The sequence below is a fragment of the Acipenser ruthenus genome, chromosome 29, assembly GCF_902713425.1.
Source record: "Acipenser ruthenus chromosome 29, fAciRut3.2 maternal haplotype, whole genome shotgun sequence".
Classification (NCBI taxonomy): Eukaryota; Metazoa; Chordata; class Actinopteri; order Acipenseriformes; family Acipenseridae; genus Acipenser; species Acipenser ruthenus.
In genome coordinates this window covers 14,107,573-14,124,458 of record NC_081217.1, presented here as the reverse complement: position 1 = coordinate 14,124,458, position 16,886 = coordinate 14,107,573, and the positions used below count along the sequence as shown (strand labels likewise).

General features: G+C 48.2%; 1 protein-coding gene across 5 annotated transcripts in view; it reads left to right on the top strand.

Annotated features, from left to right (window-relative positions):
- Positions 1 to 16,886, top strand: part of LOC117431239 (proto-oncogene tyrosine-protein kinase Src-like) — an 86,382-nt gene that overhangs the window by 60,156 nt on the left and 9,340 nt on the right. For all 5 annotated transcript variants that reach the window (XM_034051999.3, XM_034052028.3, XM_034052011.3 and 2 more), the window contains 2 exons: positions 3,667 to 3,816; positions 4,941 to 5,096. In XM_034051999.3, coding sequence (XP_033907890.1) covers positions 3,667 to 3,816; positions 4,941 to 5,096 — 306 coding nt within the window. The remainder of the gene's footprint in view (positions 1 to 3,666; positions 3,817 to 4,940; positions 5,097 to 16,886) is intronic.

Here is a 16,886-nt window from a genome sequence, read left to right as displayed (position 1 = left end):
ATTTGAATGTTTGAATCAGATCGCCGCGTAGTCTTCTTTGTTCAAGACTGAATAGATTCAATTCTTTTAGTCTGCATACAACATGGGCAGTAAAAATGTGCATTATAAATATCATATGGGAGATAGTGAAATTGAAGAAGGGAACTATGAAAAAGACCTAGGAGTTTATGTTGACTCAGAAATGTCTTCATCTAGACAATGTGGGGAAGCTATAAAAAAGGCTAACAAGATGCTTGGATATATTGTGAGAAGTGTTGAATTTAAATCAAGGGGAAGTAATGTTAAAACTCTACAATGCATTAGTAAGACCTCACCTAGAATATTGTGTTCAGTTCTGGTCACCTCGTTACAAAAAGGATATTGCTGCTCTAGAAAGAGTGCAAAGAAGAGCAACCAGAATTATCCAGGTTTAAAGGGCATGTTGTATGCAGACAGGCTAAAAGAACTGAATCTATTCAGTCTTGAACAAAGAAGACTACGCGGCGATCTGATTCAAACATTCAAAATCCTAAAAGGTATAGACAATGTCAACCCGGGGGACTTCTTTGACTTGAAAAAAGAAACAAGGACCAGGGGTCATAAATGGAGATTAGATAAAGGGGCATTCAGAACAGAAAATAGGAGGCACTTTTTTACACAGAGAATTGTGAGGGTCTGGAACCAACTCCCCAGTAATGTTGTTGAAGCCGACACCCTGGGATCCTTCAAGAAGCTGCTTGATGAGATTCTGGGATCAATAAGCTACTAACAAACAAACGAGCAAGATGGGCTGAATGGCCTCCTCTCGTTTGTAAACTTTCTTATGTTCTTTTAAACCGGGATAATTCTGGTTGCTCTTCTTTACACTCTTTCTAGAGCAGTATCCTTTTTGTAAACGAGGTGACCAGAACTGAACACAATATTCTAGGTGAGGTCTTACTAATGCATTGTAAAGTTTTAACATTACTTCCCTTGATTTAAATTCAACACTTCTCACAATATATCCGAGCATCTTGTTGGCCTTTTTTTATAGCTTCCTCACATTGTGTAGATGAAGACATTTCTGAGTCAACATAAACTCCTAGGTCTTTTTCATAGTTCCCTTCTTCAATTTCACTATCTCCCATATAATATTTATAATGCACATTTTTATTGCCTGCGTGCAGTACCTTACACTTTTCTCTATTAAATGTCATTTGCCATGTGTCTGCCCAGTTCTGAATGCTGTCTAGATCATTTTGAATGACCTTTGCTGCTGCAACAGTGTTTGCCACTCCTCCTATTTTTTCCTCCTAAGTTTGCTTACTATACCAGAATCTAAATCATTAATGTAGATTAGGAATAGCAGAGGACCTAATACTGATCCCTGTGGTACTCCACTGGTTACCTCCCTCCATTTTGAGGTTTCTCCTGTAATCAGTACTTTCTTTTTTCTACATGTTAACCACTCCCTAATCCATGTGTACGCATTTCCTTGAATCCCTACTGCGTTCAGTTTGAGAATTAATCTTTTATGCGGGACTTTGTCAAAAGCTTTCTGGAAATCTAAATAAACCATGTCGTATGCTTTGCAGTTATCCATTTTCAATGTTGCATCCTCAAAAAAGTCAAGCAGGTTAGTTAGACACGATCTCCCTCTCCTAAAACCATGCTGACCTTCACCAAGGATATTGCTACCATATAGGTAATTTTCCATTTGGATCTTATTATAGTTTCCATAAGTTTACATATAATAGAAGTCAGGCTTATTGGTCTGTAGTTACCTGGTTTGGTTTTGTCTCCCTTTTTGTGGATTGGTATTACGTTTGCAATTTTCCAGTCTGTCGGTACAACCCCTGTGTCAAGAGAATGTTGCATGATCTTGGTTAGTGGTTTGTAAATAACTTCTTTCATTTCTTTGAGTACTATTGGGAGGATCTCATCTGGCCCAGGGGATTTGTTTATTTTAAGAGCTCCTAGTCCCTTTAACACTTCTGCCTCTGTTATGCTAAAGTTATTTAAAATTGGATAGGAACAGGTTGACATGTGGGGCACGTTGTCCGTGTCCTCCTTTGTAAAAACCTGTGAAAAGTCATTATTTAATATATTTGCTATTTTTTTTTTCTTCATCTGTGATTTTGCCATTTGTGTCTCTTAGACATTTAACCTCCTCTTTTGAATGTTCTCTTGCTGTTATAATATTGGAAAAACATTTTGGAATTGGTTTTAGCCCCCTTAGCAATATTGATTTCTATCTCTCTCTTGGCCTTTCTAACTTCCTTTTTGACTTGTTTGCAGTTCCAAGTACTCTTTCTGTGTACTTTGTTTTTGGTCCCTTTTAAATGCTCTGTAAAGTGCCTTTTTTCGCTGAATATTTTTTTTAATTGATCTATTAAACCATTTTGGCCATTTTGTTTTAGATTTAGATTTGTCTACTTTTGGGATGTAATTGTTTTGCGCCTCTAGTACTACATTTTTTTAAAAAACCGCAATCATTTTTCTGTGGGTGTTTTCTCTATTTTGCTCCAATCTACCTCTGTTTTAGTTATTCTGTCTTCGTTATTTGAAAAGACTAAATCAAGGCATGCCTCCTCTCTAGCCGGTGCCTTGACAAATTGTGTTAGGAAGCAGTCATTTGTCAATTCCACCATTTCAGTTTCGTCCGTCGTGCTCCCCACCGGGTTCTCCCATTTTATACGAGGGAAGTTGAAATCCCCCTTTAGTATGGCTTCTCCTTTTCTACGTGCATTTCGAATGTCATAGTATAACAGATTATTTTGCTCAGTGTCTGAATTTGGCGGTCTATAGCATGCTCCTATTATTATGCCCTTTGAATTTTTGTCCATTATTCTGACCCATATTGATTCGGCGTTGTTTTCTTTGTCCAGATTTAACACCTGGGCTTCAAGACTATTTCTTATGTATAGCGCTACCCCTCCGCCTCTTCTGTCCTGCCTGTCTTTCCTATACAGTGTGTACCCACTAATATTATATTCGTCTCCATCACTCTCAGACAACCAAGTTTCTGTAACACCTATCACATCGTAGTTACTTGTTAGTGCAGTCGCTTCAAGTTCTAACATTTTGTTTCTGAGACTTCTAGCATTAAGATAAATACATTTAATAGTTGTCTTACGTGAGTTGTTGCCCTTGTTTTGATGTAGTCTCCCTTCTGTTTTTTTGTTTTCTCCCCCCTTCCTTTCTAGTTTAAATGCTTCCGGACCTCCTCAAGGATCCTTTCTGTTTAAGTGCAGTCCGTCCCACCTATATAGATAGTCCTTGTTGTAGAATGTGCTCCATTCATATCAGGTACACAAACATGTGAAATAACTTTGATATCCTATCCTTGATTCTTAATAAAAAAAACAATTGCAATTTTTTGACATCTGAAACATGCAGGGTCAAGGTTTTCCGGAACACTCCTCAAATGCACTCTTTAAGCATCCAGCTGAAGTTTGAAAGCATGTTCCTCCACCATGCCCCCGGGAATACTTTGTTTTTGTTCACAAAAACACCAGTGTTTAGTTTGTCATGAATTATCTGGAAAGGGATTCTAATGCACTCTCTGTGTGCCTCATTTAGAAAAAATGAAACTTCAATTCAATAACAAGCGTTTCAACTAGAGGTGTTTTTCACGGCCGTCACTTTCTCAATGTACCTCGCTCCCTGTGCTATGAAGCTAATGGCTCTGTTATCTTTCCGTGACAGGAGCCTACTGTCTCTCAGTTCTCGACTTCGACAACACGAAAGGCCTGAATGTGAAACACTACAAAATCCGCAAGCTGGACAGCGGCGGGTTCTACATCACGTCACGGACGCAGTTCAGCAACCTGCAGCAGCTGGTCACCTACTACCACAGTGAGTGCAGGGAACACAATCCAACTGCAGACATAAGCCTCCAATCCCATTGCTAACCCAGGAGAAAACACTGAGTGCAGGGAACACAATCCCATTGCTAACCCAGGAGAAAACACTGAGTGCAGGGAACACAATCCAACTGCAGACATGATCCTCCCATCCCATTGCTAACCTAGGAGAAAACCTGCGTTTCCTGGAAGCAGCATTATTATTGTAGTAGTAGTAGTAGTAGTAGTAGTAGTAGTAGTAGTAGTAGTAGTAGTAGTAGTAGTAATAGTAATAGTAATAGTAATAATAATAATAATAGTAATAGTAATAGTAATAGTAATAGTAATAATAATAATTTATTATTATTACTATTATTATTACTACTACTAATAATAGTAGTATTAATAATAGTAATAATAATAGTAATAATAATTATTTATTATTATTTATTATTTATTATTATTATTATTATTATTTATTATTATTATTATTTCTTTAAGCGACTTACAGTTGTTACAAAATACCACTATACAAAGTATCACATTACAGGTAAGAGCAGTTATAAAGTACAGTGAAATCAGTGGAAAATAAGATCAAATTCAAATAAGAGCAAAATAAAGATTGCAGTAAATAATTACATTTAAGAGCGATTTCGACTAAGAGCAGTTAAACGTATAGTAAAAATATTTGGTCATAAGAATAAATTCCATTAAGAGCATGTAGTAAGTACAATAAATGGAAAAGAACGATTTCAAATAAGAGCACTAACAAAAAATGTGAATACAGATATCTTTCAGAGTACAATCAAGTACAAGATATAGGAAATAGTTATAATTAAGAGCAGCAGTAGAATACAGCAAGGTAAGGAGCAGTTCAGTGCAAGTACAAGATGATGCAAGTACTGGTACATTTGAGTGCCATATAGTCCAGAGTTGTGAGGTTTACAGATGCTGTCTGAACAGGTATTTCGCGGGGAGGTGTCGGAAGGGGGTCAGGGACTGAGCAGTCTTGATATCCATGGGCAGATCGTTCTTCCAGTCTGTCTGTGTCCATGTAAATGTAGAGTAGGTGTTATATCAAGCAAGTTTACTTGAATCGATCTGTAAGCATCTCCCCCGTGTCGTCTTCCCCCCCAGAACACGCAGATGGACTGTGCCACTGTCTGACCGAGGTGTGCCCCACCCTGAAGCCCCAGACTCAGGGACTGGCCCGGGATGCCTGGGAGATACCGAGGGAGTCTCTGCGTTTGGAACTCAAACTGGGACAAGGCTGCTTCGGGGAGGTCTGGATGGGTAAGCACTGCTAGAGACACAGAGAGAGAGAGAGAGAGACGCACACACACACACACAAACACAGTGAGAAAGCGACAGACACACACACACACACAGAAACACAGTGAGAGAGCGAGACACACACACACACACACACACAGAAAGACACACACACACACACACACAGAGATACACAGAGAGAGACACAGAGAGAGAGAGAGAGAGACCGACAGACTTCACCTCTCCTGGCAACCATCCAGGTTATTGACCATTCTCACCAGCACCCTGAACTGCACCACGACATCGGTCAGCCCGGCTCCAGAGGTGCTTTTCTTAAAATGGCCAGTTTTGCGTGACCCATTATAAAATTAATTAAAAACACACCTGTTTTTCATCTTAAGACTGTAGGGGGCGCCAAAAATAAATAAGTATTTACTAAAAACCACACCCAGGCCTTGCCGGAGTCCGTTCTGGAGAAACCTGCCAGTGGACACAATGCAGCTGGCTGAACTCAAGTGTTTTCAGTCACAGCTGATAGTCTTGTGCTGTATGCTGTGTGAAGGGTGGTCTTGAACTGTATTAATTTGCAGCAGCGTCCTCCATTTCCTTCATCACCCTCTACTTCCTCACTTACTGCAGGAGACATTAGGAGCCCTGAAAAGATGGGGTCCTGCCTCTGCCATGTTCCCCTGGACAGTTCCTCCCTCAAGGCCTCCCTGAGCCTTGGGGAGAGAGAGCTTCTCAGCTCACTTGGTATCCTCTCCCCAAGCCTCTCCGAACACCAACCCAGCTGCCCAGCCAGAGTGCTCCCAGGCCACTTCTGCAGCCGCCCCCTTATCTTCCCAGTTCTTCTGCATGTATGTTTTTATTCCAAAGAACACCCCCAGCACTTTAATACCTGTCTTGTCCCATCTCGGTGCCTTGGGCAGGACAGTGTGGGGCCCTCATGCCAGCTGCCCGACAGGAAGGTGCCGCACTTTGCCCAGTTGATGCGTGCAGAAGACGCTTTCTGAAAGTGTTCAGACTCTGCTGTAGCGTCTGGTTGTCACCATCACTGCACACACCTTCACTGTGATGGGTGAGGAAGGCACTGCCCAGCCAGCCAGCCAGCCAGCCTGCCCCTCAGCAGGTGCAGCAGGGGCTCTATGGCCAGTGAGTAGCGCATGCCAAACAGGGAGCAGCCCCGTCTAATACCCCTGTACACTGCGAAGGGCTGTCTCAGCCCATTGTTAATGTTTAAAACACAAATACATTTGAATATAAAAGCTGAATATAAGAAATAAAAATAAGGCCAAACCTGAAGGCCTCCAGGGTTTTAAAGAGGTATGTGTGTTCGACCCTGTCAAATGCCTTTTCTTGGTTCCGGGAGACCAGCCCTACATATTTGTTACAGATAAAAAGTCACAAATTAAAAACAAACAAGTTATCAAATATGGAGTGTTGCTCATTATGTCTGTGTCACAAAGACGGCCGGAGTGGGTGGCGTCAGACCAGAAGCAGGAAGTAAATAAACAGAGACTTGGGGTTTTGGTGGAGCTGAGCGAATGTTTGCGCTCAGCATTTAATAAAACAGCACAGAAAATAAAAGGTTGGAACAGACAAAAACACTGGACACGGCACTACACGCCAAAATAAAAAGACAAACAAAACGTAATAAACACTTAACAAACGGTGCACGGAGAGACAAACAAACACGGTGAGTACAAACACTTCTAGATATTATTTTCACTTTACTACTTTACGTTCTCCTTCTCTCTCACCCGTTCTCCACTCTCGAACACCCAACCCTGAGTGCAAGAAATGTGCGTCTATATATACTATTGTGCTGGGATTCAATTACTAATTAATTATTCACTTGAATCCCAGCACGTGAATTAATTCTGTGCAACCCCGTGCTCACATATTACATTTAACCAGCACGTGAAGTGATTTGTGCTCTCCTCGTGCCTAAATACAAATCTACACTTTTTAAACACACGTGAAACACAGACCCGTTTATATCCCGTGTACCAATCTATACACCAACATTAACACACGCACGCAACATACAAATGCACACAGGGAGGGGCGCATTGCCACATATACCCCCCCTTGTGCGCAGCACACATGGCCTCAACGGCCACCTCCCCCCTTAAAAATCCAGCAGTCCAGGACAAAGTCTCGGGCTGGGAAGGGAGGCTTCAGTGGGCCCATGGCTGGCCATGCTGTCAGCACCCCTGCCGGTAGTGGCACGGCTGACAGCCTGTTGGTCCCGTCCTGCAGCGAGAAAGCTGCGGGGGCAGGTGGTCCCCCGACCTCCCCCTTCTTCGTAGCCGGCAGCTCCCTCCTGTGGGGCTCCGGCCACAAGAACTCCTGCAGCGAAACTGCTGCTGGGGAAAGTGGTCTCCAGACCTCGTCCCCCTTCTTTGTAGCCGGTAGCTCCCTTTGGTGGGGCTCCGACCACAGTACTGCCGGCAGCGAAGAAGCTGCAGTGGGAGCAGGTCTCCGGACCTCCCCCACGATCTCCGGCAGCGAAACTGCTGCAGTGGGAGCAGGTCTCCGGACCTCCCCCACGATCTCCGGCAGCGAAACTGCTGCAGTGGGAGCAGGTCTCCTGACCTCCCCCACTTTCTTCGTGGCCGACAACTCCCCTTGGTGGGGTTCCGGCCACAGTACTTCCTGCTGCGATGCGGAGCAACTAGCAGCCCCAAGCAATGCGGCACGGCTGGCAGCCCCAGGCGAGGGTGAAGCGTGGCAGGGAGTCAGGACCAGCCGGGATGCGGGTGTTGGCCCTCTTCTCGGCCTCTGCGACCAGGCGATTCTTACCCATGCTTCCCTCAGCAGCCTATGCAAGGGCTGCGGAGGGCCGCCAGCTTCACGCCCTGGTCTTTCTGGTGAAGGGAGAGGCAGCTCCTGCTTCTCTCCCCCTGATGGTGATGGAGGCAGAGGCAGCTCCCGCTCCTCTCCTCGTGATGGTGGGGAAAGTGATACCAGCAGGCATTCATCCTCTGCTGGTGGGGGAAGTGATACCAGCAGGCATTCATCCTCTGCTGGTGGGGGAAGTGATACCAGCAGGCATTCACCCTCTGCTGGTCGACAGGGACCCAGCAGGCATTCACCCTCTGCTGGTGGACATGGCGGAGGCAGAGGCAGCTCCTGCTGCTCTGCTCCTGCCGGTGGAGGTGGCGGAGGCAGAGGCAGCTCCTGCTGCTCTGCTCCTGCCGGTGGAGGTGGCGGAGGCAGAGACAGCTCCGGCTGCTCTGCTCCTGCCGGTGAAGGTGGGAGCAGCGTGTAGTCTCCTGGCGACGGAGGTGGGAGCAGCATGTCGTCTCCCCCTTTTTCAGGGGACTGGTGCTGCTCTGCCTCTCTTGCAGGGGACTGGTGCGGCTCTGCCTCGGAAGGGGAAACCAGCAGGCATTCTTCCTCTGCTGGTGGAGGTGGGACCAGCAGGCATTCTCCCTCTGCTGGCAGCTTGGTTCCTAGGGTTATGGAAGCCCCGACTTTCCTCTCTTTGGGCTGTGGACGCACCGACTCCTCCCTTTTGGGCTGTGGACGCACCGACTCCTCCCTTTTGGGCTGTGGACGCACCGACTCCTCCCTTTTGGGCTGTGGACGCACCGACTCCCCCCTCTTGGGCTGTGGACGTTCGGGCTCCCCCCACTCAGGCGTAGGACGTTCGGGCTCCTCCCACTCAGGCGTAGGACGTTCGGGCTCCTCCCACTCAGGCGTAGGACGTTCGGGCTCCTCCCACTCAGGCGTAGGACGCTCGGGCTCCTCCCACTCGGGCGTAGGACGCTCGGGCTCCTCCCACTTGGGCTGTGGATGCTCAGGCTCCTCCCACTTGGGCTGTGGACGCTCAGGCTCCTCCCACTTGGGCTGTGGACGCTCAGGCTCCTCCCACTTGGGCTGTGGACGCTCAGGCTCCTCCCACTTGGGCTGTGGACGCTCAGGCTCCTCCCACTTGGGCTGTGGACTCTCAGGCTCCTCCTCATAACTGCGGAAGGGACAGTTGGCGAACAGATGATCCTGGTCGCAGAGGAGGCACCCCGGCGTTGGCTTGTTAGATCGCCGTGGATGTCTGGCCCTTAGGCGGCACTCCTCCTCCCTGTCCTTCACCTCTTTATCCTCCTTCCATCCCATTTTATTTATATATATTTTTTTTTGTAATCCAACATTTTTTTTTTTTTTCAAAAAAATGCGGTTCCTGCTCTGGCCTGAGTCCTGGAGGCGCTGTCGATCCCACGCAGGACACCACGTGTCACAAAGACGGCCAGAGTGGGTGGCGTCAGACCAGAAGCAGGAAGTAAATAAACAGAGACTTGGGGTTTTGGTGGAGCTGAGCGAATGTTTGCGCTCAGCATTTAATAAAACAGCACAGAAAATAAAAGGTTGGAACAGACAAAAACACTGGACACGGCACTACACGCCAAAATAAAAAGACAAACAAAACGTAATAAACACTTAACAAACGGTGCACGGAGAGACAAACAAACACGGTGAGTACAAACACTTCTAGATATTATTTTCACTTTACTACTTTACGTTCTCCTTCTCTCTCACCCGTTCTCCACTCTCGAACACCCAACCCTGAATGCAAGAAATGTGCGTCTATATATACTATTGTGCTGGGATTCAATTACTAATTAATTATTCACTTGAATCCCAGCACGTGAATTAATTCTGTGCAACCCCGTGCTCACATATTACATTTAACCAGCACGTGAAGTGATTTGTGCTCTCCTCGTGCCTAAATACAAATCTACACTTTTTAAACACACGTGAAACACAGACCCGTTTATATCCCGTGTACCAATCTATACACCAACATTAACACACGCACGCAACATACAAATGCACACAGGGACGGGGCGCATTGCCACAGTCTGCCATACATTTTGAAATTATTTTAAAATCGGAAAATAAAGGTGATACAGGTCTCCAGTTTTTAACCAGGCACCGGTCCCCCTTCTTGGGCAGTAATGTGATCACTGCCCTATGGCCGCTGAGGGTTCCTTGTGTGTGAGGCTCTCTCTCAGTATGTGGAGCATATCCTCCCCTGTTGCATTCCACAGTTTTTTAAAGAATTCAGCAGGTAGTCCATCGATCCCTGGAGTCTTGTCACTGGAGAGCTGTGTGATGCGACGGTCAGCTTCTGGTAGATCATTGGCTCGTCCTGGTGGTGCTGTTCCTCCTCACTAATGCTGGGCAGACCCTGGAGCAGGGGGTCAGTGTCCTGATGGTTGCACGGCTCGTTCTTGTATAGCTGGCTGTAGAACTGCACCACTTCCCTGTTAATCTCCTCCCGACTGTCAGGGCGTCCGGGCACAGCTGTCGGCTGTACAGCTCTCTGCCGCAGGGCGTCCGGGCACAACTGTCGGCTGTACAGCTCTCTGCCGCAGGGCGTCCGGGCACAGCTGTCGGCTGTACAGCTCTCTACCGCAGGGCGTCCGGGCACAGCTGTCGGCTGTACAGCTCTCTACCGCAGGGCGTCCGGGCACAGCTGTCGGCTGTCTGCTGTCCACCGCAGGGCGTCCGGGCACAGCTGCTGGCTGTCTGCTCTCTGCTGCTGGGCGTCCAGGCACAGCTGCTGGCTGTCTGCTCTCTACCGCAGGGCGTACGGGCACAGCTGCCAGCTGTCTGCTCTCCTCTTCTCCAGGCCGAAGAAGAAACTGGTAAGGGCACCCATGTCAACTCCACGAAAGCACAAGCACTCCCTTACCCTCTTCTCCAGCAGGCTTCCCATTGTGTGTCTCTGCATGGTCTGCTCTCTGTGGTCCGTGTCCAGGCTGTTCTCAAGGTGGAGTATTTTTTTCTCCAGCTCTGTCATGGCTGTGTTCAGTGACCTGGTTGCATTAAGTGTGTACTGCTGACCTAAATATTTTATATTTTTATAATGTTTTTTCTTTGTTTTCCAAATATCCCAGAACTGGTGGAATTGTTCATTCAATGTTGTGTCTTGTAATAATGTGATATTGCCAGTAAGAGGTGCTGTGTGGCTCTGAGGGAGCAATGTTGCGATTTATTAGGCAGTGATGGTCAGAGAGACTGCTAGGGGTGATGCTGACTTTAATGTAAAGTGTACAAACGGTCCAGCCTCGCTATATACATGCACTCTGAGCGAGAGCGAGATCAGGTGTACTGTTGTGTATGAGGGTGCCGACACCTCCAGATGCACTCTGAGCGAGAGCGAGACCAGGTGTACTGTCGTGTGTGAGGGTGCAGACACCTCCAGATGCACTCTGAGCGAGAGCGAGACCAGGTGTACTGTCGTGTATGAGGGTGCAGACACCTCCAGATGCACTCTGAGCGAGAGCGAGACCAGGTGTACTGTCGTGTATGAGGGTGCAGACACCTCCAGATGCACTCTGAGCGAGACCAGGTGTACTGTCGTGTATGAGGGTGCAGACACCTCCAGATGCACTCTGAGTGAGACCAGGTGTACTGTCGTGTATGAGGGTGCCGACACCTCCAGATGCACTCTGAGCGAGACCAGGTGTACTGTCGTGTATGAGGGTGCAGACACCTCCAGATGCACTCTGAGTGAGAGAGCGAGACCAGGTGTACTGTCATGTATGAGGGTGCAGACACCTCCAGATGCACTCTGAGCGAGAGCGAGACCAGGTGTACTGTCGTGTATGAGGGTGCCGACACCTCCAGATGCACTCTGAGCGAGACCAGGTGTACTGTCGTGTATGAGGGTGCAGACACCTCCAGATGCACTCTGAGCGAGACCAGGTATACTGTCGTGTATGAGGGTGCAGACACCTCCAGATGCACTCTGAGTGAGAGAGTGAGATCAGGTATACTGTCGTGTATGAGGGTGCAGACACCTCCAGATGCACTCTGAGCGAGACCAGGTGTACTGTCGTGTATGAGGGTGCAGACACCTCCAGATGCACTCTGAACGAGAGCGAGACCAGGTGTACTGTCGTGTATGAGGGTGCAGACACCTCCAGATGCACTCTGAGCGAGACCAGGTGTACTGTTGTGTATGAGGGTGCAGACACCTCCAGATGCACTCTGAGCGAGAGCGAGACCAGGTGTACTGTCGTGTATGAGGGTGCAGACACCTCCAGATGCACTCTGAGCGAGACCAGGTGTACTGTCGTGTATGAGGGTGCCGACACCTCCAGATGCACTCTGAGCGAGACCAGATGTACTGTCGTGTATGAAGGTGCAGACACCTCCAGATGCACTCTGAGTGAGAGAGCGAGACCAGGTGTACTGCCGTGTATGAGGGTGCAGACACCTCCAGATGCACTCTGAGTGAGAGAGCGAGACCAGGTGTAATGCCGTGTATGAGGGTGCAGACACCTCCAGATGCACTCTGAGTGAGAGAGCGAGACCAGGTATACTGTCGTGTATGAGGGTGCAGACACCTCCAGATGCACTCTGAGTGAGACCAGGTGTACTGTCGTGTATGAGGGTGCCGACACCTCCAGATGCACTCTGAGCGAGACCAGGTGTACTGTCGTGTATGAGGGTGCCGACACCTCCAGATGCACTCTGAGCGAGAGCGAGACCAGGTGTACTGTCGTGTATGAGGGTGCAGACACCTCCAGATGCACTCTGAGCGAGAGCGAGACCAGGTGTACTGTCGTGTATGAGGGTGCAGACACCTCCAGATGCACTCTGAGCGAGAGCGAGACCAGATGTACTGTCGTGTATGAGGGTGCAGACACCTCCAGATGCACTCTGAGTGAGACCAGGTGTACTGTCTTGTATGAGGGTGCCGACACCTCCAGATGCACTCTGAGCGAGACCAGGTGTACTGTCGTGTATGAGGGTGCAGACACCTCCAGATGCACTCTGAGTGAGAGAGCGAGACCAGGTGTACTGTCATGTATGAGGGTGCAGACACCTCCAGATGCACTCTGAGCGAGAGCGAGATCAGGTATACTGTCGTGTATGAGGGTGCAGACACCTCCAGATGCACTCTGAGCGAGAGCGAGACCAGGTGTACTGTCGTGTATGAGGGTGCAGACACCTCCAGATGCACTCTGAGTGAGACCAGGTGTACTGTCGTGTATGAGGGTGCCGACACCTCCAGATGCACTCTGAGCGAGACCAGGTGTACTGTCGTGTATGAGGGTGCAGACACCTCCAGATGCACTCTGAGTGAGAGAGCGAGACCAGGTGTACTGTCATGTATGAGGGTGCAGACACCTCCAGATGCACTCTGAGCGAGAGCGAGATCAGGTATACTGTCGTGTATGAGGGTGCAGACACCTCCAGATGCACTCTGAGCGAGACCAGGTGTACTGTCGTGTATGAGGGTGCAGACACCTCCAGATGCACTCTGAGCGAGACCAGGTATACTGTCGTGTATGAGGGTGCAGACACCTCCAGATGCACTCTGAGCGAGAGCGAGACCAGATGTACTGTCGTGTATGAGGGTGCAGACACCTCCAGATGCACTCTGAGCGAGACCAGGTGTACTGTCGTGTATGAGGGTGCAGACACCTCCAAATGCATTCTGAGTGAGAGAGCGAGATCAGGTATACTGTCGTGTATGAGGGTGCAGACACCTCCAGATGCACTCTGAGCGAGAGCGAGACCAGGTGTACTGTCGTGTATGAGGGTGCAGACACCTCCAGATGCACTCTGAGCGAGAGCGAGACCAGGTGTACTGTCGTGTATGAGGGTGCAGACACCTCCAGATGCACTCTGAGCGAGAGCGAGATCAGGTATACTGTCGTGTATGAGGGTGCAGACACCTCCAGATGCACTCTGAGCGAGACCAGGTGTACTGTCGTGTATGAGGGTGCAGACACCTCCCAGATGCATTCTGAGTGAGAGAGCGAGATCAGGCATACTGTCGTATATGAGGGTGCCGACACCTCCAGATGCACTCTGAGCGAGACCAGGTGTACTGTCGTGTATGAGGGTGCAGACACCTCCAGATGCACTCTGAGTGAGAGAGCGAGACCAGGTGTATTGTCATGTATGAGGGTGCAGACACCTCCAGATGCACTCTGAGCGAGAGCGAGATCAGGTATACTGTCGTGTATGAGGGTGCAGACACCTCCAGATGCACTCTGAGCGAGACCAGGTGTACTGTCGTGTATGAGGGTGCAGACACCTCCAGATGCACTCTGAGCGAGACCAGGTATACTGTCGTGTATGAGGGTGCAGACACCTCCAGATGCACTCTGAGCGAGAGCGAGACCAGATGTACTGTCGTGTATGAGGGTGCAGACACCTCCAGATGCACTCTGAGCGAGACCAGGTGTACTGTCGTGTATGAGGGTGCAGACACCTCCAGATGCATTCTGAGTGAGAGAGCGAGATCAGGTATACTGTCGTGTATGAGGGTGCAGACACCTCCAGATGCACTCTGAGCGAGAGCGAGACCAGATGTACTGTCGTGTATGAGGGTGCAGACACCTCCAGATGCACTCTGAGCGAGACCAGGTGTACTGTCGTGTATGAGGGTGCAGACACCTCCCAGATGCATTCTGAGTGAGAGAGCGAGATCAGGCATACTGTCGTATATGAGGGTGCCGACACCTCCAGATGCACTCTGAGCGAGACCAGGTATACTGTCGTGTATGAGGGTGCAGACACCTCCAGATGCACTCTGAGCGAGACCAGGTGTACTGTCGTGTATGAGGGTGCCGACACCTCCAGATGCACTCTGAGCGAGAGCGAGACCAGGTGTACTGTCGTGTATGAGGGTGCAGACACCTCCAGATGCACTCTGAGCGAGACCAGGTATACTGTAGTGTATGAGGGTGCAGACACCTCCAGATGCACTCTGAGCGAGACCAGATGTACTGTCGTGTATGAGGGTGCAGACACCTCCAGATGCACTCTGAGTGAGAGAGCGAGACCAGGTGTACTGCCGTGTATGAGAGTGCAGACACCTCCAGATGCACTCTGAGTGAGAGAGCGAGACCAGGTGTACTGTCATGTATGAGGGTGCAGACACCCCAGATGTCAAGCAGGTCACTGGACTTTAACCCTTTGCGGTCCGACATTGCAATTATTCCTATCCGGTCCAATCGGACCCTGTCCGACATCATCAAAAAGACGCAAAAAACTGGTTTGTAGTCCTTTTTTCTCCGGAAAAAGCCAAGAAAACCATTCAATGGCCGAGTGGAAGCGACAGGAGCTGAGACAAGCCGAAAAAAAAGGGCGTCTCTCATGAATAGTCATACTTGCCCCTGGCATCAGATAACGGCGGCCATAAGGAAACAAGCTGGCTGCTGCTGAATCAGTGCTCAGAGAATATCACAGACATTTGCAGAGCTTTTTTGAGATGTTATAGTAATAAAATAATGACTTGGATCGCATTATTGAGGCATTTGGTGATAAAACGAGTGATCAGGAGATGATTGATCGGTATGTACGACTATTATTATTTATTTCTTGGCATATGTGAAAGCCATTAGCGAACGAAAGGGTGGGGCGTGGCTGGAGATGCCTAGTGAGTGCTTTGTTGATATGCAGGGCCTTTTAAACCCGTTTGACTTTGGGGGGAAAAAAAAATACTTTTAAACAGCGCGTCTAAAATTAACTGCGCGTGTGAAAATAAATTGGACCTAACGCGCCTGACACACACTTAATAAATGGACTGCAAAGGGTTAAAACTGCTGCCAACTCTCTCGCGGATTGGGGATGTGGTGCCTCATTATTCCTATCAATGTTAAAATCAGTTGTGCAATTAAACCCCACCTTCTACATCATCATTATTAATACTAAAAAGAGCTTGCTTTAATTTATTACAAATTTAAAATGAGTTCCCTCTGCCGATTTTTAGGAGCAAAAATATTAATAAAAACATACACTGCTTAGCACACATGCCCCCTTGTGACAGAGCTCGAATGATTCTTGGTGTTAGATCTCCCTCCCGACCTGCGATTTGCGCTGTGTAAAGGGAACAGAGTACCATGGACTTAATGGCATGACAGTTTATTCCCAGGGTTAGGTGGAAGTCGGCAATCTAGAAAGGGGGCGGAGCTACGGTACACAAACAGTGACCCGGGCGGGAAATGGCGTGGCATCCACGGATTGGAGGAGCGGATATGCTCGTTAACCAAGGGGTCATGAGTGAGGGTAAAAAAGGGGACATAGTAAAGTGATCTGTTCCTTTGTAAATGGTTAGAACAAGACCTAAAGGAGACCTGTATTGTGAACCATGAGTGTTTTGTTTGTATGGTCTAAATTGTACTTGTTTGTTATTTAGACAGCTAACACAATCCGGAGCTGTCGCTAAAAGCCAGCACTAAACCAGACAACATCACTGCACTTGTTTTCACAGAGGATTGTATTTGCACTACGAGCACTAATTCACTCACTAACGAACTGTGTCTGTGTTTTGTGTTACGTGTGGGTGTATAAAGGACTGGACTTTTGGTTACGGGTCAGACCCGGGGATTATAAATAAAGTAATACACGCCGCTGATGCACTTTACTTCATTATTGTTTACTGTTGTTTGCACCTGGATATCGTTGTCTGTCTGTTTCTTCTGCACTGCTGTATTACCTTCACCTGTACACACTTACCCACTTTGCCACTCCCCTCCACTCCGCTGGCCACTCTGTCTCAATCTCCCTGTCAGAAACACACCCCCTCCACTCCGCTGGCCACTCTGTCTCAATCTCCCTGTCAGAAAGTGACTTGATGCTTTCAAAGCCCAACAAAAACGATTAACAAATAAACACAAAATAAGAAAAGAAAATGTAGAGCAATATTACTACACACAGCGTCCAGCGCTACTGCCTCCCTGCAAGCTCCTCCCACCGATCCGCAATCCTGAGAGAGAGAGAGAGAGACCGACCGACCCTAAAGAGTGAATACCTGGTCAGGGCGAGAGACACAAAGCAGAG